The 27,799-nt window shown below is 43.3% G+C and overlaps 2 protein-coding genes and 1 non-coding gene across 6 annotated transcripts in view; 2 read left to right on the top strand and 1 right to left on the bottom strand.

Annotated features, from left to right (window-relative positions):
- LOC115111566 (calcineurin-binding protein cabin-1) overlaps positions 1 to 16,558 on the bottom strand; it is a 59,877-nt gene extending 43,319 nt beyond the window's left edge. The window contains 30 exon segments of the mRNA XM_029637726.2: positions 3 to 175; positions 372 to 560; positions 1,232 to 1,297; positions 5,365 to 5,588; positions 5,732 to 5,883; positions 6,447 to 6,536; positions 7,022 to 7,192; positions 7,376 to 7,637; positions 7,799 to 7,950; positions 8,229 to 8,435; positions 9,761 to 9,922; positions 10,092 to 10,207; positions 10,305 to 10,458; positions 10,567 to 10,809; positions 11,066 to 11,257; positions 11,409 to 11,546; positions 11,787 to 11,974; positions 12,089 to 12,161; positions 12,314 to 12,531; positions 12,625 to 12,761; positions 12,849 to 13,026; positions 13,172 to 13,479; positions 13,679 to 13,828; positions 13,926 to 14,055; positions 14,232 to 14,412; positions 14,577 to 14,711; positions 14,820 to 14,933; positions 15,042 to 15,134; positions 15,361 to 15,410; positions 15,841 to 16,558. Coding sequence (XP_029493586.2) covers positions 3 to 175; positions 372 to 560; positions 1,232 to 1,297; positions 5,365 to 5,588; positions 5,732 to 5,883; positions 6,447 to 6,536; positions 7,022 to 7,192; positions 7,376 to 7,637; positions 7,799 to 7,950; positions 8,229 to 8,435; positions 9,761 to 9,922; positions 10,092 to 10,207; positions 10,305 to 10,458; positions 10,567 to 10,809; positions 11,066 to 11,257; positions 11,409 to 11,546; positions 11,787 to 11,974; positions 12,089 to 12,161; positions 12,314 to 12,531; positions 12,625 to 12,761; positions 12,849 to 13,026; positions 13,172 to 13,479; positions 13,679 to 13,828; positions 13,926 to 14,055; positions 14,232 to 14,412; positions 14,577 to 14,711; positions 14,820 to 14,933; positions 15,042 to 15,134; positions 15,361 to 15,363 — 4,599 coding nt within the window. The 5' untranslated portion in view covers positions 15,364 to 15,410; positions 15,841 to 16,558.
- A 123-nt stretch (positions 16,559 to 16,681) lies between these two features.
- LOC115111567 (neurofilament light polypeptide-like) lies at positions 16,682 to 21,018 on the top strand. 4 transcript variants are annotated; one of them, XM_029637734.2, is made up of 5 exons: positions 16,682 to 16,769; positions 18,272 to 19,291; positions 19,667 to 19,791; positions 19,890 to 20,200; positions 20,319 to 21,018. In XM_029637734.2, exons 2-5 carry the CDS (start codon positions 18,281 to 18,283, stop codon positions 20,429 to 20,431), a joined length of 1,560 nt encoding a protein of 519 aa, XP_029493594.1. In that variant the 5' UTR covers positions 16,682 to 16,769; positions 18,272 to 18,280; the 3' UTR covers positions 20,432 to 21,018. The 4 variants fall into 4 exon arrangements, with proteins under 4 accessions (XP_029493594.1, XP_064867617.1, XP_064867616.1 ...); XM_065011545.1 differs by having other exon boundaries at positions 18,060 to 19,291; XM_065011544.1 differs by having other exon boundaries at positions 17,985 to 19,291.
- Positions 21,019 to 27,666: 6,648 nt separating this feature from the next.
- Positions 27,667 to 27,799, top strand: LOC115112593 (small nucleolar RNA SNORA49). The gene has a single exon (XR_003860967.1). It is a non-coding gene; the product is annotated as a small nucleolar RNA SNORA49 (small nucleolar RNA).

The following is a 27,799-nucleotide window of genomic DNA, read 5'->3' as shown; positions in this document are numbered from 1 at the left end:
GCCTTTGGTGGGGTGGATGGAACAGGCAGTGCATGAGGGCAGGGATCTATGGTCGGCTTTTGGGCATCAGCCTCAGGTACTGTCACTGACATGGTGTCTTCTACTTCTTGGACTTGTTCTTTGTCCTCCAGCAAGATTACAGTCCCGCCCTCGATGCTTCTTCCCCCATGCGAGCCTTGAGGAATTCAGGGTTTGAAGAGGAGCGAAATATTAACATGATCCATTCTCAATATGTCCTGTCCCCTCTAAAACACAAGTCATTGGCTTACAATATCACAAAAGAAAAACCCCATTTAGCAAATACTAAAGCTGGTGTTCGGGTAGAACTAATTTCCTTAACTGCATTTCAGGATAAAAGGAACAACACCCACCTGTGTCTTCAACTGTAGGCTGGCCCTCCTTGATGGGGGTGGTGTTCTCAGAGGAAGACGTACTGCCCTTCCCAGACTGAGACTGTAGCTTAGCATGGCTACTGTCCTGGGAGCTGGCGGGGTCTGTGAAGGCATCCTGGGTGGAGTTGGAGTCAGACAGCATCACCACCACACTGTCCTGACTGCGCTCTGCCAGGGGTCAAACACAAACACAGGTCTGGCATGGGTGCCAGTCACACGCATGGACCAGCCATACCCATGGATGGGCCACGGACACCCACCTACTCCTTATCAAGGGATCAATCACAAAGCAGTTAAGGTTTTCATTCAGGAATAAAATAGGTACTTGTATCCAAGATTGAAAAGGGGTGTGTGTGTGTAGCAAAGTATGTCTATTTATGCAAACATAATCAGGTTCATCTGCCAGACAGCCATTACAGTAATCGTACATACACAAAAATCTCCAGACCTTAGTCATGCTTCGAGGGAGGCCTCTGCTTTTACACAGCACTCAAGCCACCTAAAAACTAGATGCCAGCATTCTTCTTAATAAGCACACTGTGCAACCTCAGCAAGAAGCTGAAATCCTCTGCAGATAATAACCAAATTAGCAGGAGGGCAACAAAGTTCTGTGAAAGGAGCTCAGGGGACTTGTTAAAGATTCCCTGTAATTAGCTAAATATACAAATTTAGCTGATATAGGTGTTGCAAGGACTGCCCCATAAAAATAAAAAGTGTGGAGTAGTGACGAAGTTTGTGGAACTCATTTAGGGACACTTTTACACTGAGCAATTGTGTCCCTAAAATTGTGCATGATACTCTGTAATGTCCTGGATATAAGAGGGTCTTAAGTGCAGTACCATTCAGGGATGCCAGCCACATTGGAGACCTGGGCAGGCAGTAATCATGGTCATGTTCTGGGGTGGCTGTTGAAGATATTGGGATATGCTTAAATAAATAAAAATTGCTTCATTCCTGATTTGACAATTAGACATCATATTACAGTACATGTGTGTTTGAGGAAAATAAACATCATATGCTTCAATTGAGAACAGCACCGCCTCTACTCCCCACAATTGCTTACATATTGCGGTTACCATGATGCGCTTCAGACAGGCATCAAGCAGGAAAGGCTCGGCATCCACTGGCAAACCTGCCTGCACACGGTGGTCCATTTCTACCATCTATCTCAGAAGATGTGTACCAATGAGGGTCCAACCACAGTCGGACTGATTTGGCATTATATCATCATACTAGCGCTGACTTTGCTGATAGCTACTTTGAGGACAAATAGTACTTATTATGCATGACGTGGTTGTCCCACCTAGCCATCTTAAGATGAATGCACTAACTGTATGTCGCTCTGCATGACTAAAATGTAAATATCAATTGAACACAATTGCAATGGAAAGCGTAGTAATCATTGTATAACTTTTAAATACAATCAAATAGGTTAAGATCTCTGTTGCAAACATAAGCAACACCAAACCCACGCCAAATAGTAACCCATAGTAGCCCATGAACCATTTAGTGGATTGTTTGTGAGAGGACTGAATTTGTCCAGTGGCAGCACACATCCCTTGGTATCCACATGCATATACATGACAAAGCAGGTGGCAGAAGCAAGCAGGCAGAGAGGTAGCAGGCAGGTGGGTAGGTAGGTAGGAAGGAATCTGGAAAAGGTGACAGAAAAACTGGCAACATGGGCAATATGGCTGCAGTAGTCAGACATTCAAGCTAAACAGGGCATAGGGGGGAAACAAAATACCAAAAGCTGTTTTTACAGTATATACTGCCAAGATATTTTGCAAGGCTGTTTGTAATGAATGGTCAATTTATACGGAACAAAAATATAAAACGCAACATGTAAAGTGTTGTTCCCATGTTTTATGAGTTGAAATAAAAAGATCCCAGACGTTTTGCAAAAACACAAAAAGCTTATTTCTGACAAATTGTGTTTACATCCCTGTTTGTGAGCATTTCTCCTTGCCAAGATAATCCATCCAACTAACAGAAGTGGCATATCAAGAAGCTGATTAAACAGCATGATCATTACACAGGTGCACCTTGTGCTGGGGACAATAAAAGACCACTCTAAAATGTGCAGTTTTGTAACACAACACAATGCCACAGATGTCTCAAGTTGAGGGAACGTGCAATTGGCATGCTGACTGGAGGAATGTCCTCCAGAGCGGTTTCCAGATAATTAAATGTTAATTTCTCTACCATAAGGCACCTCCAACGTTGCTTTTGATAACATGTCTAACCAGCCTCATAACCTTAGACCACTTGTAACCACGCCAGACCAGGAACTTTCGATGGCCACTGGCATGTTGGAGAAGTGTGCTCTTCACGGATTAATCCCGATTTCAACTGTACCAGTCAGATGGCAGACAGCATGTATGGCGTCGTGTGGGAGAGCGGTTTGCTTATGTCAAAGTTGTGAACAGTGCCCCATGGTGGCAGTGGGGTTACAGTATGGGCGGGCATAAGCTACAGACAACTAACACATTAACATTTCATCTATGGCAATTTGACTGCACAGAGATACAGTGAAGAGATCCTGAGGCCCAATGTTGTGCCATTCATCCGCCGCCATAACATCATGCGTGATAATGCAAGGCCCCATGTCGCAAGGATCTGTACACAATTCCTGGAAGCTGAAACTGTCCCAGTTCTCCATCCATGGCCTGCATACTCACCAGACATGTCACCCACTGAGCATGTTATGGAAAACTCTGGATCAATGTGCACAACAGCGTGTTCCAGTTCCTGCCAATAACCATAAACTTCGCACAACCATTGAAGAGGAGTGGGACAACATTCCACAGGCCACAATCAACGGCCTGATCAACTATGTGAAGGAGACGTGTCACGCTGCATGAGGCAAAACGGTGGTCACACCAGACACTGACTGGTTTTCTGATCCATGCGCCTACCTTTAAAAATAAAAAAAGTCATCTGTGACCAACAGATGCATATCTCTATTCCCAGTCATGTGAAATCCATAGATTAGGGCCTAATGAATGTATTTCAATTGACTGATTTCCTTTTATGAAGTGTAACTTTTTTAAATCTTTGAAATGGTTGCATGTTGGGTTTATATTTTTGTTCAATATTTACAACAGCATTCATTCAATGATACTGTATCTTTTCACTCACGGCAAATATTTATTTTTACCCCTTGACGTCTTTGCAACAATGTAACAAACATAGTAAACAATGTTGCAGTGAATATCATTTAAATTATGGGAAACAGAAGCAAATTGTACATTATTGTATATAGCTCTATGTTTCTATAAGTGAAAAGCCTTTCAACTTTTTTCAGGAACATATTATGCAAATATCTCATCCTAACTTCCCACTAAGTACAAACAGACACACGCACACTTCTTTGTACGTGATATTTTAACGATTGCGTCCCCTCTGTAAAATATGCTCTTAAAAATGGTGCATAAATATAAACATAGGTTTAGTGCACTGAGATTTGGTGCATTTTTTTTATCCACACTTTGGTGAAGCACACAATCATCTCGCACGCAATTGGGAGTTCAGAGTAAACTGCTTGTCTCCCATCACACTACTGTTGTCATGCAATGCTAAGTGCTAAAATGTAAAGCAAAGTTGCATCAGTGCATTAACTGATATCTTGTTTGTAATTCATTTTGAAAAGCTACCTCCCTTGTACTGAAGGATCTCTAACCATGCTGTTATATTGTATGACAATATTGTCTGTATGTGGACAGTGTAGGTCTAGTAAAGTAGAATCATTGAAATTACTCTTTACAAAGGTGACTGATTCCCCACACTCTTTAAAAAGAGTGTGTACTCTAAATTCAGCCTCTTCTCCCCTTTCCCTCCCTCTACTAACAGGCCTGCTGCTACTAGTGAACCAGCCATCAGTAATACTCATACGGCACTGCAAAACAAGCACTAGACTTTGGTTTAGTAATCGAACTGCGCTCACAGTAACGGGCACAATTCTGAACCATAGTTTTGTTCTCAGATCCCAGTGTCAGTACAGCTACCAAACTTCCCTTGACACATATTTGTTTAAAGACAAGCTTTTGTGTCTAGAAGTGTCCAATCAGTGGGTGACAATCTTCAATTTAGCTCAGTTGTTTCAAGTGAACATGCAGTGAAATGCTACTAAAGAGTACTGTGAGGTACCTCAAGCAATTCAGCAACTGTTCACTGGGATCAGGTAAAACCTCTCAATGGAAACCTGGCTGTCTGTGGCTCTGGGATTGTCACAGCGGGTCTAGAGTTAACAACACACTAAAAGCCTGCTGTGTCCAGGACAGACTTCTACTTTACTGGCCATTACCCCCTATAAAGACACCACAGCTTACAGGGAACATATTGGCAACCAAGTCTAATGTGATAGTAAGCAAGCCTCTTGCATTATTTTCATAAATAATTGCCCTGCTATAATTATTTGAATAGTAAGAACAGTCATCAGAAACACCTGATGAAATCAAAAGAGCATATTATAAAATCAAAACAGGATCTATTCTCAAAATGTCTTCATAAGAGGCGATGAGAAAATTATCTATGCAGGGACACAAGGTCTCCTGAAGTTGCAATAGAAACTGGTGATGTCATCAAAAGGAGAAGCAAGGGAAATGGGAAAGAAGGGGGGGAAGAGGGTGACAACCACAAAAGTCTAAATATTGACTATATATTTCATCAAACAGGCCTGGACGCTGTCTGCCAAACTCAACCTTCACACCTGTTTGCCTAAACTAAACGCTGTTGATTTTATAGTGCAGTAAAACAATATCCACATATCCTGAGATGCCATATTGCCCATTTTACCATGATATCCCAATCACCCAGTGCATATGGGGTCCTTACTGGAACCAAAGCCATTATCATCATAGTGATGAACCTTCTAACCACCACTACTCCCCAGCCCAGTGAGATTCCTCACCCAGCCCAGTGAAGGAAGGGCCCAGAGGCCCAGAAGCAGCGTCTAGGACTGGGACTGTACCATCAGCCTGCTGCTCCTCCTCATGCTGCTGCTGCCACGTCTGCTGCTGCCTCCTGAGGGTTTTACGTTTGACGTAATCGTGGTCGACCGGAGTGGCCGTGTAAGGTGGTGATGTCAGACCTGCAGCGTTGGAGGGGAGGGAGGCCCCATGAACATCCGCCGCAGCGCACACAGACGACACAGAGCAGTGGGAGTCCTCGTCCATCATGAAGAGGGGCTTCTCCCTGAGGTGAGAGAGAGGGGGACAAAACAAAAGGTTGGACTAGAGTGGGGGAATTTCATGTTTTTCTTTTGATTTGTAGGCGAATCACAGAGCTTGTTTCATAACAAAGAGCATAGATCCCAGGCTAAGGTTGAGGCCCCTCACTTTTCGTGGGACCTGGGCATGCTCTTCTCTTCCCCCCTGGCGAAGGGTCCGGTGGCTGCCTCAGCCAGGATGTTGAAGAAGATCTCGTGCTCCAGGTCCGGTTCCTCAGCCTCCAGCAGCTTTAGGATGGTGGCACACAGACGAAAGTACAGCTGGGGGAGAGAGATGCCAGAGAGTCAAAGGGATTTATTAAGATGAGGTATACTCTCTCTACATATCTATTACTACACAAAAAGGACACTTGCATGTCATTCCTTCTAGATCAGTGTTATTCTAACTTTTTCAGGAGTTTTTTTTTCACCAGAATTTCTGGGGACACCCCCCCCTTCCAAAAATGTCATGACCCCCACCCGACCCCAAATCTAATGACACAACCTTGTAAATAGCCAACTTTCGATTTTTATATGTCAACAAATAACCTTCAATTCATTACAAGTTCAGCTCATATAAAAATGAAAAAAAAATAAAAAAAAATCTAATTATTATTTTTCAAAAACGTTTGTATATTGTCCCATACAATACTCTGAATTGTATTTTTGGGGGTGACCCCGCTGCAGTTCTCCCGCGACCCCGACTTTGAATATCACTGTTCTAGATGAATACAGCAATAAACTGTCTTTTTTTTAAGTGGTTGCTTCATGTGCAAAAGCACAACTGTATGTTATGGCCCAGTGGGGACTGGAGCTAGAAACCCTCCGGTCTGAAGCATGTGTACCTCCAGGGCCTCCATAGCCAAGTCAGGGGGATTGTGGTAGTGTATTTTCCGAGGGTATCTGGCAGCCTCCTCATGCAGATAATGTGCTGCCTGCGTGGGAAGAAAAAGAGAGGAGAGACACACTGCTCAATCTCATCTGATGGGTGTTACACACAATGAAACACTGGTTACCATAGTCAATAACTTGCAATGGTCAGATATCAGCCTTTCACACATATTGCTTAATAAATTGATGACATCGTGTTAGACTTGTTATAACAGAGCAGCAGAACACACTACAAAAGACGAACTGGAAGAAGAGAAAAACAAAACAGAGATACACAGTGATTCGAAGTTATAGAATGGAGCTAAACAATTGAAGGACTGGGTCTGGAGAGGTGAAAGACATACAGACAGAGCTGCATCATCTGACCTCTGACTTCCCAGTTTCCCCATCACTCCCCTTCCACCATACTGGCCTCCATGGACATACCTACTCCTTTGAGCCCTCAGACTCCCCCAGTCTGTACAAATCTAGTCTGCAAGGCAGACCTATGAATCACTTGAGTCCACAGATAGTGTCCCCTGCTGTGCACCTGTTTGTAGAGCTGGACGTATTCCCGGGGTGGCTGCTTTCGTTTCTCCGCTATCTTCCCCAGCATGTAATGGATGAGCCACTCTTCCTCATCACTATCCCCCTCACATCGAGACGCCCCTTGGAAACACTGGGACGACGTCTCCAGCATTGTATCTCTCCTTTCCTCCATCTGAAAAACACACATTAAATCCAATACTGTCAGCAGTGATTTACCTCCCCTCGACAGATCAATTGACTAAACAATTAATTCAGACACATGATGACCGGAACTGACAGGGTGTGACATCATTTAGAGAAGTACAACAGAATACAGTGCCTATGAGTATTCTATACACTGGTCTGTCCACTGCACCTGTTTGACGACCTCAGGGGGCAGCTCGCTCCTCCACTGTTTGACTTGACGCGAGGCGAAGGAGTGGAGGGCATAGGACATGGTGCCGTACTCGATCCACAGAGCCAGGTTGGAGCTGTTGATCTCCAGGGCCCTCTTAAAGCAGTTGAGCACAGCCAGGGAGTGCTTCCAAATGGGGCCATCGCTCTTCAGCTCGTTGGAGTTGAGCTTGTCCTGGATGCGGCTGGCCCTCGCCAGTGCCATGCCAGCCCAGGAGTCAAACCTACAACCATAGAATGAATCATGCCAAGGGAAAATCATCAACATCACACCATTTAGAAATCACCTTGAAGGTAAAAAATAACAACATATATTCATGTTGAGTTGCTTAAAATGTTAATACTAAACTAAAACAACAGAACTATAGCAGCGAACAGAACTGACCTGTTTGGACAAACACAGATGTCATGCATATAGAACTTGATGGCCTTGGACTGCTCCTTGTTCTTGAAGTGGTAGTCAGCCAGGAGGTAGAAGATCTCATTGACCACAGGGGGTGCTGGAGCGCCCCCCTCAGGAAGGCAAGGTACTGGCTCCTAGGTGGGAAGAACCACTGGATGATCTCCTCATGATCTACTATGCTGATAAGGTCAGGTCTGACATCAGTCTTAGAGTTTCAACTAGAATCTTATACATATTAAGTATTCCATTTGTAAACCAGACATATTTGAATGTATAATATGACTTGTACAGTGTCATGACCTATAATGAATGGTCATGATGTGCTTTATAGGCCTAAAGCACTCTCCATGGCAACATGTAAAGCCAGGTTGAAGCAATTAGCATTGGTGACTCATAAATGCCCTGTACTGACCTTCCCAGCCGTGCCCTCGATGTAGGCTGACACCTCATCCATGGTGAGGATGGGAGTGTCACTTCGGGGCACAATGCCAGAGATCCTCTTCAGCAGGTTGGCCAGGTCAGCAGACACCGTGCTCGTCTTGTAGCTGTCAAACTCAGGCAGAGTCTTGGGCTTGAAGTACTGGAACATGAAGAGGGCATTGCTCCACAGGAGTTCCACCTGCACGCCAAAGATAGGCACATTTAGTTTTGATAAGAACATTTTTTGTATTGTACTGTTAAAAAAAAAAATCTATATAATTATTATATTATTTTAACGCATACATACACTATTTTAAAAGGCTAATTGATCATTAGAAACACCTTTTGCAATTATGTTAGCACAGCTGAAAACTGTTGTTCTGATTAAAGAAACAATAAAACTGGCCTTCTTTAGACTAGTTGAGTGTCTGGAGCTTCAGCATTTGTGGGTTCGATTACAGGCACCATACACATGGTTAGCAGATGTTAATGCGAGTGTAGCAAAAAGCTTGTGCTTCTAGTTCCGACCATGGAGTAATATCTAACAAGTAATCTAACAATGTCACAACAACTACCTTATACACACAAGTGTAAAGGAATGAATAAGAATATGTACATAAAAATATATGGATGAGCGATGGCCGAACGGCATAGGCAAGATGCAGTAGATGGTATAGAGTACAGTATATACATACGAGATGAGTAATGTAGGGTATGTAAACATTATATAAAGTGGCATTGTTTGAAGTGGCTAGTGATATATTTATTACATTCCATTTTTAATTATTAAAGTGGCTAGAGATGAGTCAGTATGTTGGCAGCAGCCACTCAATGTTAGTGATGGCTGTTTAACAGTCTGATGGCCCTGAGATAGAAAAACAGCTTCTAACTGAAACCTTGGTGATTCCCTCTAGCATGAGAAGGGACTAACAGCACTGGCTGGTACATTCTTAATCAGATGCAGCCAGATAATCAATCTCATAAAAATTCCCTGAAAGTACACAAATTGCTTACTCATGTCTTGACCCATTCTAGTAGAGTCCTTGGGTCTTATGGCTCGGATGACCAACCAGTAGTTAATTAGTCGGGGATTGCAATCATGAACTAATTAACCTGGTCTCTTAGGAGCAGTCTATTCATCATGCAATTACTGCATATCAGTTACACTACAAGCCAGTACCAGTGTGTAAACAACCTCATGACGGATTGACAGCCACCTAGTAGCCAGTTGAACATATTACATGATCTCACATGATTTAACATGATTTCCATTAGCTTCTCCTCTCTCAAAACAATAGGACAAACCCTGACAGAAATGTGAATGGCATTGAAAGGTAAAGGACAGTCAGTAATATGACATGAAAGGGATACTGTTGGATTCTGGCATTCTGGCTCTGGTTCTACTTACCCAGAGTCAGATGGACTCGTGGACACCATTTTTATTTCCCTGTTTGCAGCGAAAGTAAAACAAGGGCTTGAATGCCAGATCTCACAGTATCCCTGTAAGAGGGCTGGGTGTTTGACCTGTTGAGCAGAGTGCTCCTCTAGATAGCGGGCCTTGCTCTTCTTGCTGGGGTAGGCGTACAGGCAGTAGAAGCACTGCTCCAAGGCCATCTCCAACTCCTCTTTGTAGGGATGGGTGGCCTCCGCTTTAGAGGCAGCTAGCTCTTTCTCCAGAACACAAACCTGAACATGAAGACAACACTAGTAACGTTCTATCCTGATTAAACTATGAAAAATAATTTGAAAGCAATTAGAAACTAATTAAAGCCATATCATAGGTAAACAAAACAGAGGGAATTAACTGAGCTGACAGAGGATGTCCACACAATCGCAGCCCTGCTGACCAACTCACATAGAACTTGAGCAGAGCGCCATCTGACTTGCAGCACCAGGAGCGGCGGCCCAGATACTCGTGGGCCGTGTTGAGCAGCATCAAGGATGAGGGCAGCATGGGGGTGTTAGAGTCTTCTGAAGAGGGTCACGGGAACAAGTCATTTTAGGGCTTCCAACATGGATTTAAACAATCTTCGCAGTTATGAACATGATGTAGTCCACCACCACGTACCTTCATCGTCCCCTACTGATATGTGCTGGCGAAGCAGGCAGTTGAAAGCAGCCTCCTCGTGTTTGATGATGTGGTACAGGAGAATCCAGGGCAGGACCGAGGAGAAATTAGGTTCCTTGGGATCATCTGGGATCACCATGATGCAGTCAATCAGCTGGAGATAAGACACACAACACATTTGAATATGATTTTCTGTTTCCAAACACACTCTGTGTCTACCAGATACATTAGAGTCAGTGTTTCCCCGGTTTCCCCATCTGACCTGGATGAGGTTGTTGGCCAGCCGGGCCATGCTGGTGTAGCGGTTGACGTTGCTCAGGAGTTGAAGGTCCTCTGTGAAGCAGACCTCGATGCCTCCCAGCAGTGTTGTGATGGTGGAGACCCATTCCTCTTTGGCCGAGTGAGAGCTGGCTGGGACAGCGTTGAGCTGCTGCAGGGCTTCGTTCAGGGCCACCTCGGTGCACTCCAGACACTGACGATAGTCCTTCTGCTTCAACAGGGAGTTCTGGAGTACAGATATGCCGAGAAAAGAGGAAAAATGTCATCCATCTAAAAATGGCTCAATGGCTGTCTATTGTACATGGCATCATGCTCATAGAATGTACTGACGTGATAAGCAATAACACTGCGTGTCCTTTTCTACATCGGTAGCACACTGATAAGTAGTGCCATGCCAAACAGAGAAAGGCTTCTTAGAAAAGGAGACTCATAAAAGACACGGAACACAGTACAACTATTGCTGTATGAATCCAGAAGCTAACCTGCAGCAGAAGCAGCTGGGCAGGCCTCTCAGGAACAGAGCTGACAAACTCCAGAGGCTTGACCCGCCCAGAGCCATAGCTGAGGGTGGGCTGCAGCAGCCGCACCACAGACTCATAGTCCCCAGACTCAAACAGACGCTGGATCTCCTCCAGGGACTGACAACGCTCCAGAGACTTCAGCTTCTTATCAATCTGTCAATGACGTTTGGAGAAAGAAACTCAAAGTCACAGGGGACCTACATGCTCTAACGAGATGGTTGGACAAAATAATAGATCACATGTGAGGGCCAAGTGCATGTTATTCAAATAGGGTATTTGTGTGCTAGTTTTACTGGTCACTGACCTCCTCCACTGAGATGGCTGCATCCACACGCAGGTTGGGCAGGTAGATGGTGTACTTGTCCTCCTCTGTGGTCCGTGCGTGACTCTGCAGCATGTCTGTACACACATCATAGCTCTCCAGGGCCTGGTCCATGTCTCCCTGTGAGAAGACAAGCACACAAAACAAGACTTATGTTATGAATCACATCAACAGAAAATGTTGATCAGATTCAATTCAATGACTAAGAAAAATCAATATGTGAGATTTATTGGGAGGGGTCAACTCGGTATGATGCAAAAATCTTTTTTTAAATAAAAATAAAAAAAAATGTAAGCGCTAAGGGAAATATGCAAAAGAAAACATAGGTAAATGAGGTTACAGGATGAATGTTAAGGTTACCTGCAGGGCCAAGAAGCGTGCCTTGAGCCAGTAAACACGTACCACCACGGCCACCCAGTTGTCCTCAAACAAGTACCCCTGTGATGATCCCAAGGCCAGCTGTAACAGGTCCCCTTCAAAGTGCTGCCCTGGGAACTCTGCTTCACACACAACACTGCTCTGGCCCCCACTGCACTTTCTCGGCGACCCTTTACAAAAAGAAAAAGTAAGGAACATACCAGTACGGTTATTCAAAAAGAAGCCAACCAATATGGTTACATCATAAAGGAATACCAAAGTAAAGCGATCTGTTTGACACATACCATTTTTGCCTTTGCTGTGAGACCATTGCTCCAACTGAAGCTCCATACATGATAGGCTCATCAGAAACATTTCCTGCACATGAAACACCAATTACAACTAATTTACAGACAGATTGACAGGTGCAATAGGTGGGATGACAAAACATTGGTACTTCAATTTAAAACACTGTTGATGAAGTAACAAATCAGGAGAGAGTCACAATAGATCCCTGGGCTGTCCCATACCCGTATGTGTTGATTACTGCAGTCGCGGAGCAGAGGGTTGGGCAGTCCGCTACTGTGCTTCCTCCAGCTGTGATACACCTCCAGCACCACTGCAGTCAGCCCCCGAGGCCACTCCTCCATGAACCTCTGACCCACCGCTTTCAGATAGCACATCATCAACTCTAATATCCCACCATTGCTCATATTATTGAGCAGGAAGTTGTGGACATCCTCTTGTTCTGGGGATGAAGAAAGACAATGTCATGTAAATCCTATAAGATGTTTGACATTAATGCATTTGAGTCACGTAGAGGATTGTATAAGACATGTACCTGATTCCATGTATTCAATAGAGTCTAAAAGCATGCCGCTGTTGCCATGGAGCAGCTGGGAGTCCTGCTTAACTTCACACTGAGCTTCCAGGTTACTCAGGCTCTCGTCATCATCCTCAAGGTCAAACTTCTTTAGTCTGAGTGGAACAGGAGAGCCTCATCACCATCCAAAACAATATATTTGCATTGCGTTGTTATTGTTCCCTTGGGGTTCATGACAATACCTGGATGGTAGGTATTTGAAAAGCAGCTCCTGGAAGTCGATCTTCTCCTCCTTCTTGCACTTTGTGTTTCTGACCCGAGCTGAGCGGCGCTTGGCAGTGTCTCCGCTGTCCTCCATTGTGCGTCTCCTCTTAGGGGCCTTCTTCTCCTTCTCCTTCACAGTGAAGGATGTGTCCATAGCTGTGAAGGCACAAATTGATATTTAAACAATACATTAATTATCAGAGCATACAATAAGCCATTCTGACACAATTTGTTTTGTTGTCTAAATGCTTGCAAATCAATGGAATTGACATGCTAAATTAGATGAAAAGAAACAACTGACCAACAGAGGGGGCTGTAGTTGTAATGACCTCTACTGTCTGGCTCTGTGTGATCTGAACCAGAGGGCTGGGCTGGGACAGTGCTGATGGCTCAGGGACAGGAAGTGGAGGCAGGGAGGAGCTGGGGCTGCTGCTGGGGATGGTCTGAATATCACTGACAGGAGGGCAGGGCTCAGGAGGCAAGGCCTGGAGGCAGTTGGGGTCGCGGTACTGGGACAGGTCAATTCTGCGGCCCAGGCTTGGGCGTGGCGGCTCGCAGGTTGTCTGATGTCTGTACATGGCAAGGAGGCTCTCTCCAACATTCTTCCACCTGAGAATCATAACAATGCTAAATGCTTTGTCAATTAAAACAATCCTATCATTAATCAAAGTGAAAAGCAAGGGAGTAAATTGCAAAAAATAAATACATGTTTAAGTATTCACAGCAACTCTGTATCCTGTGAAACTAAACGAGGAGAAGTGGAGGTGCATCCACCTGTCAACAGATAAGATTAAGTGTGAAGACTCACGAGAAACAGCGGATGGGTTGGACTAGGACCAGGTCTGGTTTGGGTTCCCGGGCAGAGAGAGCCTGCCTGCGCCGTCGCAGATCCATCGCCTCCTCCACAATGGCCTGGGTCTCCTCCTCATCCACCTCCACATAGTGAATGGACATGTCACTGCATATGGAGCATGAGGACAAGATCATGACCACATGGACTGCTGTATGACAGCACACATTTAGGATAAGTAAACAGGTAGGTGGAAGGGCTGTACCACTTCAAGAACATTTGCATGGAGTCTCTCTTCAGACAAGGCTGTTCTTCAAAGATCTTCTCCTTCAACACCAGCCCTTTGGTGTAACAATGATCCTTTTCCAGGGCTTTGCAGATGAAATACAAACAGCCTGGAAAACAGTATGATAGATAATTATCCCCTTCATCATTTTTGCACACCTGGACCACCCTTAAACATTGTTTTCAAATCAACAGTTCTAAACAGTAAGAAATATGATAAAAACAATACTGATTAGTTAGTCCTTTGCACAGTGACAGAGGACAGACATACAGAGGAATGACTCACAGCTGTAGTCACTGAGTGTGTAAAGAACAGTTATGAGGTTATCCAGACAGGGCCAGTGGTCTGGGTTACATTGCAGACCCTCCTCAAAGGCATGCCGCGCCAAAGGAATGCGCAACAGTCGCACCGCCACCTGACCAATCTTGTACCACATGTTCACATCTGTGGAATCCAGCATCACAGCCTGCGAGAAAACATATACTGTATATTCAGGTCACATGGACTTGAACAAATGTATTGTGTACACTAAACAACATTTAGTCTCCCGCTAAGATGTTCCTTACCCCTTATTAGTTATATGGTTTACTGATAGGTTACATAACTTATGCTCTCTTTGGATGAGTTTACCTCCAAGTAAAATTCCATGGCTGTCTCCAAATCATCCCGCAGCGCAGCCAAACTAGCCAGGTTTTTGAAGGTAGAGTATTTCAGCATCAGCCCTGGATGCTTAAGACCCACCTTTTGGTCGTCCGAGGGCATTGCCTGTGAGAGGCATGACAACATGTTAAATCATATAAAGGGTTATTGTGCAGGATCATTTCAATAAGACATGCAGTGAAACACATATCGAGTCTCTGAAGGGAATGATACCTCTTTGAGCAATGGGGTTTTGAGGAGTTCATGATAAGCCTTTGCAGACTCCTCAAACTTGTCATGCTTTTGAAGATCTAATGCTTTATGATACAAAGCAAATGCCTCTGCTTCCTGTAGAGGAAAAATAGGGAAATAATTCAGAACAAGCAAATATCTACTTTGAAAGCAAAGTTTACCCAAATGTGGTTGGTGGAATGCGGCTCAGCAAGATTACCACACCTGTGCCTCCTTAGTTCGACTCTTTTTAGTTTTCAGAGGGTCTTCAGACTCATCCGCTGCGGCTGAGGCTGCATTTAGTGCTGCAATCCGGATCTGAATAAAATAAAATATTACATTATTGGCCAAAGACATCAATGTGCAATACAAATGTGAGAATTGATGGTCCTGTGAAAAACTGAACATGTGGTACTGGTACAGTATGACTAGCGATTTGACTACCTGTTCAGGAGAATGTATTGGGCAACTACTTTATCGCTACTACTTTGGAAGTTTTGGCTATTTGTATAGGATTGTTAGGATGTAAAATAAAGAAACAAACCATCTTTGAGTCATGCGCTTACAATGGTCATCAATTCCAACTGTCCAGACCTATAGACAAGATTACAAACACAAATGATATTGGATAAACATTGCTGCAGGAGATGTAAGTTAGCTAACTGTATGTACTGTAACGTTACTCTTTAGTTGAAATCGTTTTTCAAAACAACTGCAGCAATGCTAAGCTAAAGATCAATGTTGAAAATAGAAGTTAATAACATGAAGTGTATAGCTAGCTAGCAAGTGAATGTCAGTGTCAGAAATTATGCTATGTATGTAACGTTAGCTAGCTATCGATCGTCTAGGGCAAAGATAGGAGGCAAGCTGCAAAACACCGATGATAACCCATATCGAATCATAGCTAGCTAACGTTAGTGATACTCTTGTAAAAAAAATAATACTTGACATCACAATCTACCGATAGAAAACTAACCGAGGTGAGGTTTTTGATTTGATTCCAAAAAATATATAGTTAGCTTACTTGCTATCCTTATTCCATCCTGACCCGAATCAGTCTCAGTAGCTAGCTAGCGCGGTACAACTAGCTAGCTAGCTAATAGTCTCGGTGTGCATCACTTGCACATTTTTTGTTACTAGCCACTTACCAATCCTTCCCAATCTCATCATTCCCTGCATTGACCAGACTTGTTCGGTACTTTGACAATCGAACATATATTGGGAGTCTGCATCAATATGATACAATATTATAAAGCCAACTAGCTGTGAGGGTCTTGAAAACTTTGACACTCCTTTGTTGTTGTAAATGCACTAGAGCTCGTTCACTCTGCATGGTGGAATGATCCGATGACTAGTAAAATCGTGGGTTATTGGACAGCTTAATACCGGGTGGGTTCGAAGCGCCAATCATAAGATGTGATATTCAGTTGATTGTCCGCAATTGGTGCACGACTCTGTTCACTTCATTTCGGCCTTTCATTCAGACCCCCCGGCAACCCTTCTTTTAAGTATTCTTGCTAGACTTAGTCTATAATTGAATCTCTGAAATGACTAAATAATAAGAAAATCTTGTCTACAGCCCAATATTATAAAATAAGTGTCATCGCCACTTCGCGTATGCTTTTATGTTATTTTCAATTATTAAACTCCATAATGTCTGTCTGTTATATTTGACAACAAAAATAATAATAAAAATACGATGCCGTGCAAAACCAGTTTACCCAAATATAATATATTCTATTGGCAAAATAGTCGAGTGACCGCTCTAACAATGCAAATAACAAAAATGGAAACCAGGCGGGAGGAGGCGAGATCAGATGGGACCGTTCTAGCCAATGAGAGGGCAGATACGTGTGTGACCAAAGTTGCCGGAATGCCACGTGCGTCCACTTATATCAGTGCATTCATAACAACCCGAAGATTACGAAACTTCTATTCGATCAAATAAGCCTGGTAACAAATTAGCAATTACATTTTTTGTTGACCAAAATCGACGCTTTCATTGACCACTTCGTGGTCTTATTTTCGTGGAAAGATTTGGGGCAGAGTAAACCCTCTCGCTTCGCCCCTTCTGGTTTACCCAATGGCAAAGATACATAAGAGTCAGGTTAGGTTGGGGGCAATGGACATCTTTGTCCATGGTTTACCCATAACATTTATCTCAAACCAGAGTAAAGCATCTTTGATGAATTACAGTAGTGATTTGTATTAGCTGTAAAAACCCTCCATGCTTGATTACCTGTGAACCTGATGTGAGAAATGGCATGGTATATCTACAGAATAATATGAGTACATGTTTTTAGAGAATTTAGACGTTTTTACAAAAATATAATTCACAACACTTAATTTTCTTGATAAGGCTTCCTCTTAGTGGAACTTTAAATATACATCAGTTAGATCTGTGAGCACTTGTATGGTATACCTGGTGCCTAATCAGAATTTTCATGAAAATATCATTACATTCACAACTTTTAATTATCTTCATAAAGCTTTCTCAAGACATGAACTTTAAATAGACATGAGTTAGAGGTTTGAGAGCTGGTATGGCATATTTAGAGTCTGAGTGGCTAGATAGAGGGAAACATCTTTAGATGATTAATTGATTTTCACAAAATATAATTACATTCACAATTTTAAATTGTCTTCAAAAGGCTTCCCGAAGCTGTGACCATTGTGTATAGATTGTTTTGGAGTCTGTGCGAGGTTGCATATCTAGACTAGAGCCTTGTCTGAAAAGCCAGATAAAGGAAAAATGTCGTTGAAAATTCAGGGGATAGCCCAAATGGATTTCAAACCCAGAAACCTGCAACTGTCAGTCCAGTAGTACTGTCACCATAAAGCCTGAACTAAGGGCTACATAAAAATGGTTTTTAATACTGATACAAATGTTGAGCAAAAGCTAAACATACAAAAATGAGGTTCAAAATGAGTCACTGCAGTGATCTGGACACAGTTGTAGGGTAGTGGCAAAATGGTGCAGTGCTGTGTCATTGTTGGCAAAAGTCTTGCTCCCTCAATTGCCAGCGCTGTAGTTTAAAGCCTCTGCAGTCACCTGATGCACTGCTGAGATTTTGTTTGTTTTTAGGGGCTAATGGTAATATTTGCTATTCATCATGTTTCAGAGAGATAGACATGCTTCTCAGCTAAATGTATATTTTGTTTTCTCAGACTGTCCTCATTGCCCTCCGTCTCTCCACTGCTTATCCCCGCCCCTTACATCTCTCTCATTCCCTTCCTTAACAGCTCAGACTTGGCTGGCTGACGCTATCATTGATCCCTGCTGTCAGTGCTCTAAAAAAACGTTTGCGTCACAGTCATTACCAGCTCTATAAAAGATACAGTGATGCAGATTCCACTGTGTCGACCCAGCAACTCTATTACAGTTAGAGCTGCCTGTTTCGCAAGTCATGAGTTCCATTGCTTACGACCCTTACTTTCCCTCCTCTTCCCACAAGAGGAGGGTGATGCTGCGCAGTGGAGGGTATGGAGACAGTGCAGGAGGGATGGCATCCAGGTCGGTGTATTCCAGCCACTCTGCCCCCCTCTCATACCATGGGTCATCCCGACTGCATTACCCAACATACAGCCGTAGCTCCTCCATGCTGCTGTCTACCCCCAGATCTGCTGCCGCTGCTGAACTCGACATCAGCCAGGCGGTGCAGGTGAGCACTGAGTTCAAGGCCGTGCGGACGCAGGAGAAAGCCCAGCTACAGGAGCTGAATGACCGCTTTGCCAGTTTCATTGAGCGCGTCCACGAGCTGGAGCAGCAGAACAAGGTGCTGGATGCTGAACTGCTGATCCTCAGGCAGAGGCATGGCGAGCCCTCCCACCTCAGGTCCCTGTATGAGCACGAGATCCGCCAGCTCCGTGCTGCTGTGGAGGAAGCCCGCGATGAGAAACAGGCTGCCCAGAACCACAGGGACCAGATGGAGGAGGTGCTGCAGAGTCTGCAGGGACGTTATGAAGAGGAGGTAGTGAGCAGGGAAGGGGTAGAGGGGCAACTGATGGATGCCAGGAAAGGGGCGGATGAGGCTGCTTTGGGCCGTGCTGAGCTGGAGAAGAGGACGGAGACGCTGCTGGATGAGCTGGCCTTCCTGAAACGTCTCCACGAGGGGGAGATAGCTGAGCTGCAGGCCCAGGTGCAGTACAATGCCCAGGTGTCCGTGGAGATGGAGGTGGCCAAGCCAGACCTGTCTTCAGCCCTCCGAGACATCCGTGTCCAGTATGAGAAACTGGCACATCGCAACCTCCAGTCAGCCGAGGAATGGTTCCGCAGCAAGGTGAGTGTGATGACAGAAGGCACCGCCCGCAACACAGACAACATTCGCAATGCCAAAGAAGATGCCGGGGAGTACCGCCGCCTGATTCAAACACGGAACCAGGAGATTGAAGCCTGCCGTGATAGGAACCAGTCCCTGGAGAATCAGTTACAGGAGGTAGAGGAGGAACAGAGTGCTGAGATCGCAGCCCTACAGGTCAGTGCCAGAGCAGCATGAATGAAAATCATACAATTTCTCATAAAAAAATGTCACATGTCTGAATATCTGCATTAGACCCTGCTGAGCCTAATCCTTCAGACAAATGTACACAATATTCTACAGAAATGCGGTGTAATGCATCCGTTAAGTCAACAAGGTAAGTTTTGGACTGTAGATTACATGTACAAATAATTTGATAATAATGTGTATTGAAAATATGTCTACAATAGAAAATAGTGCTAAGTTTGTATAGTATTGTTTTAGAGTGCCTCCCTATTACTTAAAATGTTTTTATTTCATAGTTATTCCACAATAAACACTTTATTAATCATGTTACACTGTTAACATAATAAAGCATCTCTCCAAAAACAGGAATCAATTGGCCAGCTGGAGGACGAGTTGAGGACAACCAAGAATGAAATGGCTCAGTACCTGAAGGATTATCAAGACCTCTTGAATGTTAAGATGGCTCTGGACATCGAGATCGCAGCTTACAGGTCTGTGGCTTATAAAATTAGATCAGCATGTTTTGTGCCGTCTCTCATTATCTACATGTTATCTACATATCTACCCTATGTATCTATTATCTTTCCAGGAAGCTGCTTGAAGGGGAGGAGAATCGCTTCAGTGCAGTAGGACCAGGAGCAATGTCCAGTGTCTATTCCCAAAGCCTGTGTGTTGCCCCATCCCGCAACCGCCCCATGTTTTCCATGCAGTCCAGCCTGACCTCTGGTGCCCCCTACCTACGCATGTACAGCTCATCATTCTCCTCTGCAGATGAGATTATAGCTGCTAGTCAAGCACAGCCTGCTGAGTCAAGTCCTCAGGAGGAAGAGGAGGAGGAAGGAGAGAAGGGAGACGAGGAAGCAAAGGAAGAGGATGTTGAGGAAGAGAAAAAAGCAGAAGGTCAGTATTGTCCAGAGTTTAAATTAATGTGCTTTCAAAAAAAAGGAATGAAGGTTTTGAGATGTCAGGTTCTGTATCTGCAGCGGATAGCAACTAATCACACTGTCTCTACCTACAGATGAAAATGGAGATATGAAGGAAGAGGCAGAAGAGGAGGCTAAAGAAAATGGAGACGATGGAGGAGATGAAAACCAAGAAGGTAGAGATGGAGAGGAGGATGGAGCCAATTAAACAGAAGAAGGGCATGATAAGGGAGAAGAGGATGAAAGCTAAAAGGAAGTAGAAGTGGCAGAGGAAAAAGAGAAGCCAAAGGACAAAAATATTTAAATCAAGATTCTGATGAATGACACATTGATTGTCCCATATTGAGGTGCTCTACAAAACGATCCATTAGTTCAGTACAATCAATCAGGAAACCATTGTATACAGCAGAGGCCTTTATGTTTGTGTGCAAAGAGGTAGTATGGCTGTACACTGAGTGAAGCAAAACATGACAGTGTATGCATGTGTGTGCCAGCAAGGCGATAAATAATAAAAAGCAAATACCTGTATATGCAATAAATAAATGCAATATGAGTGCTCTATGGGTGAGAGAAATGAGAAAGAATGTGTGGAGTTTTGTGAGCAAATACTGTATTGTATTAGCCTAAGAAATATTTGTTTGAAAAACCTATGTGCATTTCTGTCACCACAATATGCATATAAGAACACCACTGTGTTCAATATACTTGATTTTCAATGCCTTAGACATATTCTTAGTGGGATCAATGATGTACTGTACTGAACACAAATAAAGTCTTAAAACATGTCCATCTGAATACATCCATTTCTGGTATTATTGCACTATTGAATTCACTCATGAAGTAGCTACTCATTTTCCTGACTATCCGGATGAGTCAGCAATAAGAGTTTGGAAATGGATATGCCTAGTCAGTTGAACAATGAATGCCTTCAACTGAAATGTGTATTCTGAATTTCTCTCTCTGGATCAGAGAGGTGCAGGGGGCTGCCTTAATCGTCTATGCCTTTGGCACCCAGGGAATAGTAGGTTAACTGCCTTGCTCAGGGGCAGAACAACAGATTTTTACCTTGTCAGCTCGGTGATTTACAATCCAGCAACCTTTCAGTTAGTGGCCCAACACTAACCACTACGCTACCTGCCGGAGTGTATAGATAATAGCATTGGTGATTCAGGATGTTCTTTTAGATTACAAGGAGAGTATTAGAATAACTGTTTCCTTTTTAGGTTGGTTGATAGATTATGTCATTCCTCAATAATATACGTACTACCTGTATGTCTCATGAGAAACACCCTCTTAGGTGGCCCTTTGACAAACACTGAACAAACTTTTCGAAATTGCTGATAGTTTCCCCACCTTGGTAGATTTTAAAATGATAAAGAATAGCTGAGAAGCAAACACATTTTTTCATTAATTTTTTCAAATCGACCAGAAATCAGTGATTGAGAGAACTTTCACATACATCAACTCACATTTAAGATGTTATTAATATTAATCCTCTGGGTGTTCTTCTGTTTTTCTAAATACATTGAACCGTCTTCAGTAGAGAACAGGAACCCTGTGTGTGTGTGTCTCATAAGTCAGAAGGTCCTTTCTGTCCCATTATCCCCTTTGTGTGATCAGTGAGCTGACATTAGTGTTTTTCGTGCTGGCTCACTCTCCTTCACATCACTGGCCATAAATTAGAATCTTTACGATTTAGTTAGCTTGCTGCTGCACCAAAGGATCTGGCCAAATGCCTTCCGATGGAGGATGCCAGCAGAAAGCAATTCCCATTAGAGAAACACATGAGGAAAGTTTCACATTAAACCTGGACAGCGGATGGTCTGTTTTATTCAATACACTCTTTTTGCACTACACTGGTGGCGGAAATGGACAGCCGTTCATACACATGCAGGAACATTGCGTACATACTGTGGGCTATGTGTGACTTGTTGCTATTCGTATCAATTTGAATTTTGTGGATGTATATCCCCAACAAGGAGAACACTTGTTCTTCCAAGGATATAAGTTTTACTTGACAGGGATGCAGAGAGAATGGCTTAATTACTGCAGTGGCTGAAGTTTCCCATACATGGCATAACTCACACTATATACAGCACATCAATGTAGGGTAACAATTGGACTACAGATGCAGCAGGGCTCGGAAAATATAACTTGGCAGTAGAATTAAGGAAAAACACCTTCAACAAAGCACTATATTATAGTCATATTTCACCTTATTAGAAAGCCAACGCCCCAAACTCTGCAGCTGCCACCTCCCTCTTTTCCCCTTCTCTATTTTCCCTGTCCTCAGCTCACCCCATCCTCTGCAGCTCCTCCCTCCATCCCTCCCTTTTTTCCTCCAACAAAGGAGAGGGCGTTGCAATGAGCAAATGAGGAGACTGCATGTGTATCAAACTGATACCAGCACAGATTCTCTATATAGAAAAGACAACAAAAAGGGAAGTTAAGAAGTTGGGCTCAACTTGTTGTTTTTGAAACTCATTTTAAAGCAACCAGGGTTGCCATGAGGGAAATGTACCTCAGCAAACATAAGTCAAAACACCACCTGATTCTCTGTTGGGAAAACAATGTTAATGTCAAGTGTTGTATTGTGTCTATACAGTAAAAAAAAAAAAAAATAAGGAAACCAAAGCCCATTCTACTGTATGTCATACAAAAGGTCTGTAGGTCATATTGTACAAAAGACACAAGTGAAATGTATGTTGCTGGGATCTTATGGACATTCATTGTCATTCACAAAATGGGCTTGAGAGGACTGTGCAAGTCCTCGCAACTGATCTGCTTCCCTCTTGCGGAGCAACAAAGTATTAGGAGGGGGTTGTCCACCTCCCCCCCCCCTTGAGGCCTTCCAATAATGAAAACATGGCATTTTGGGTATATGAGAAATAGACAGCATTCAAGTTACCTATAAGAAAAACATCTATTTTTTGTACATATCACATATATTTTGTTGGATTTTGAAGTTTAAGTAAGTAACACCAACCTTGTGGATGATCATTTGGGTCAAAAGCATGGAAAATGCTCTAAACATGTGGGGTACCTCTCCTGTACTTGATGATTGGACACATTGAACCCCCACACCTAGACAATGTAAATACTACAACTTAAAGAATATTCCCCCAAAATACCTCATTCACCTTAGTTGACGAAGCCATTTGCTAACATTAATGTATTTCAATACATGTTGACAAATTTACCGACCTGATGACCTTTAGGAAATGGACCAGTCGATAGTGCTGGTGAAATGTTGCTGTGTCCAGGGTTTCTGTGATGCCAGGGAAACCCTGAGTGATCAGCTGCCCATCAAAGTCCTGCAAATCACTGGAGCAACAGAACTAAATGCCCTTGAGAAATGTCTCCAGCCCTATCCCTCAGCTTTTTACCAAAACGGGTGGGGAGGGAGCATTGTTATTGTTTCAATTGCTGATTGCCACTTTAAAGAAGTAGACCCTGTCATGGTCATGAGGTGGGCATCTACTCCATCCTGAGGAAGCCCCTTCCAACCCTGCTGCACTACTCCTGGGGTTGTCTCAGCGAAGTCTGCCTCTGCGGTTGTCACTGGGCACCCTCCTCACCCAATCAAAGACAGTGTCAAAGGAACCCTCACACTGGCCTGAAAGAAGAGACAAATGGGTGTTACATAGTGTGTTTTGTATTCTCCCAGTATACTCCCAGTACACATTACCTATGACCTTGTATGGCCTTTCGGTCCTCCCAACCCATCTCCATAAGGCTGTCATTGGGGTACAGAGAGTGCATCACAGAGTCAGGGGAAGAGAAGTGGGGCAGTCTCAGTACATGTCCTGTCTCATGCAGCAAAACCTGCATTTAAAACAAAAAGCTAAACATTCTGAATTTCACATCACACTGAGAAACAAATGTGTGCCACGTTGAATGTGTATAGCCTACTGTACCAACAGCCGATTGACCCCATGGTTGGATGGAAAAACACTGTAGACTTCATCATCATCCAGGTGGATCTGTCCTGGCTGGGCTGTATGTGCAACTTCTCCTCCTGTTCCATTGAACAACAAAGGACAGCCTAGGTGATGTCCTGAAGACGGAGGGTCAGAAACACAAAAACACACAGACCAAAGGGAGGCTGGTCTGAGCCATAGAGATAGATAGAAGACTCATGGATATAACGTTTTAACATGGACATTGCGTGCTTCCACCATTTTGAAGTAGTCGACTGGGTGGGGATTCCTATGAGTTGGGAGCAATCAGCCAATGAAGAAGAAAAATTGAGTACTTTAAACTAGAGATAGACGCAATGGCGCTGCCCATGTGTCACAGACGCTATAATGGCACAGATACAAAGATGAGTAATCTGTCTATCGCTATGTTCTGAGCACATCTCTCACAGGAAGGAAGAAAATAGAAAAAGTAGATTCAATATGTAAGCACTATGGAATACAATAAACTTGGGGAACACCAACGGCTATGCATCATACAGTAAAATTCAGAGCGTGTCTGTAAAACCTGTGCCAAAGCCCAGGAGGAAATACATCTCTGCCCCAGGAGAAGTAGGATCCTCCTGAAAAGAGGCTCCCGAGTGGGGTAGGCCGTCATTGTAAATAAGAATTTGTTCTTCAATGGCTTTCCTAGTTAAATAAATGTTCAATAAAAAAGGAGAGTGGAGCTACCTCAGCCCATCGCTGGAGGGCCAAAGCAATCACTTTCCCCTGTTGGACAGGCAGGTGAAAGCCTCTGATAGCAGGTGATACCTGAGCCTGCGTTTGGCATAGCCCAGCCTGGGCATGGGGCCCAGGGATCCACCTGAACCCTGAGTGCACTTCTGTCACTGGGACCTGAAAACATGATATGGGCTTGAACCCACAGCTGGATCCTCACTACTCATATGTATTTTAGCCTCCTTGGTCCACAGGAGAGGTGCTGAAACATCCTTGGGAGAAGGGATCATATTAGGGATCACTGGTGAACTCATGGTCTTATCTTGGAACAGATGGTTGGAGGACAAGAGTTGATTATGATCGTCTTCTGATGCAGATGCTGTAGTCCGCTACCTTGTTGACGAGTAAGGAACAGACAGTGTTTATAGCTCAGGCAGACTTTACATCCCAGCAGCAATATCTTGCGATTAGGCCTGTGATAAGAAAAGAGAAGGGAAAATAGAATTCTTAATATACAATGAGTGTACAAAACATTAAGAACTCCTGCTCTTTCCATGACATAGGCTGACCAGTTGAATCCAGGTGAAAGCTATGATCCATTATTGATGTCACTTGTTAAATCCACTTCAATTAGTGTAGATGAAAGGGATGAGACAAATTAAAGGATGATTTTTGAACCTTGCGATAATTGAAACATGGTATGTGTATATGTGCCATTCGGATGGTGAATGGGCAAGAGAAAAGATTTAAGAGCCTTTGAACGGGGTATGGTGGTATGTCCCAAGCACACCGTTTTGTGTCAAGAACTGCAATGCTGGTGTGTTTTTCAGGCTCAGCAGTTTCCCGTGTTCCTAATGTTTGGAATGCTCAGTATATACTGTAGTTACACATTACCAAAATCCACATAAATCCATTTGGTAGACTAAATATGAAAACACCAATAGTTAAGTACTATTTATCTCTATTTGACCCATATGTCAAAATAAACATGTAAAATTCAATAAGTAAAATATGAATGTCAAGTTAGTGTTGGTTTACCACATGTAAGCCAGTCTGAGGCAGAGCGGCGAAGACCCCACCATACGGAAATGAAGAGAGGAATGATAGACTAGCCAGTAGAGATAATCCTCCCAACCCCATCTCTCTGGGCTCCTATAAGGCTGTTTACTCTCTTCCAGCTCTGTCTTTCACTTGAGACCACAAGACAATGAAAGTGATTGTTCTTTAAGCCCTACAATCCTGGCAGTAACTATACTTGTACACCTGTTTCTGTTAACATTGTACCACCAAAGCACCATAGATAGGGTACAGTACTCACCGTTCAATCTGTTTACCCCTGTCTCTGATAACCATAAAGGTTGTCTTGTTGTTCGGGATGACAGAAAAAGAGTCTGTTCACAGTCATGCTTTCTCTCAAGGAGTTTTTAATAAAAGCAGGCCTGGCGTGTGATGCAATCCAATCTAAACTAGAGCACTGGGTGAGAAGTGGAGGGTACAGGCAGTTTTTCTAATCAGAGCCTGACTTAAGTGAGGAATGGACACACATCCCTGTCTGCTTAACTGATTCATCGACCTACACCTTTTCGACTCAACCTGAGATGCCAGTACATATCATGCTTACATAATGCTTACAATAAGCTTACCCCTGAGTTGGTAGAATGTTCCGTAAACAATTATACACAATGCCCTATTGAGCCGGAATCTGTCTCTCATAAGCTTATTGTGATTATGAATATGACCTCATAATACCATGACTCAAGCACAATCATAAAATCGGAATAAGAGGTATCCGTTTCATAATAGTTGTAAATCCACTTGCTGTCACATGATGGCAATATTGTCTTCCTTATTCACAGCTTGTGGAATTCCTTTTCATTTGAATGGTCTCTGGTATGTCTGTTATGTCCATCTTTAGATAAATGAGACCAAAGCGCAGCGTGGAAAGTGTTCATGATTTCTAATACTGAACTCCGACAAAACAACAAAATACAAAACCGAACGTGAAGTTCTGCAGGGCTAGATAGCAACTATGCAAAAACAAGATCCCACAATCTAAGGTGGGAAAAGGGCTGCCTAAGTATGATCCCCAATCAGAGACAACGATAGACAGCTGCCTCTGATTGGGAACCATACCGGGCCAACAAAGAAATAGAAAAACTAGAATGCCCACTCAAATCACACACCGACCTAACCAAATAGAGAAATAAAAAGGCTCTCTAAGGTCAGGGCGTGACAATGTCAAAGGATCTTTTTTATATAAATAAATTAAAGGATTCCACTTCTGTTTGTGATTATATTTGTAGAAATGTTTTACATGGCAAAAGTGTACACCTGAATATTACTACAGATCTGCAGATCTAGCCTAGTTGTTTACACTATGCAAAGTAAGGCCTACTCTGAATTTAGAAATGGGCTTTGATTCATTGCTAGTCCAATACATCTGCCTGAATCCAACATGACCTTCTGCTGGCTCACTGTATTTGTGATGCACATTGGGATGTTCCTGTGCATTTTTAAGAATACACAAATCACTCAACCAAAAATGCTCAGATCCAACAAAACTGTGTCAAATTATTCAAAAGAACTTAAGTACATAAACCGTCAGTGGTCCAGTATTTTAATCGCTTAGATGAGGCAGCTTAGTAAAGCAAAACAGACAATGAACAAGTCAAACAAAGAGAACTATTGGTCACACTTTACAATAAGGGAAGGTGTACAGTGTAATTACAGTGTAGGTACGTTAGCTGATTTGTGTAACTGCATGTTGACATTTTTATATGCAATAGATTTGTAACAACAAACTTCTCTTCCCCTCCCTTAGTCCAGTCACTCTGTCCCCAGTGGAGTTGTCTGGCATTGACAGGGGATACAGCACCATGGCTCCCTCACCTCTCTCATCTAGAACCTCTTACATGGGGCTTGTGAGAGAGCTGAACATT

Source organism: Oncorhynchus nerka, linkage group LG27 (genome assembly GCF_034236695.1).
Source record: "Oncorhynchus nerka isolate Pitt River linkage group LG27, Oner_Uvic_2.0, whole genome shotgun sequence".
NCBI classification, from domain to species: Eukaryota; Metazoa; Chordata; class Actinopteri; order Salmoniformes; family Salmonidae; genus Oncorhynchus; species Oncorhynchus nerka.
The sequence above is the reverse complement of the archived record's forward strand: the minus strand, read 5'-3'. Positions and strand labels throughout refer to the sequence as shown.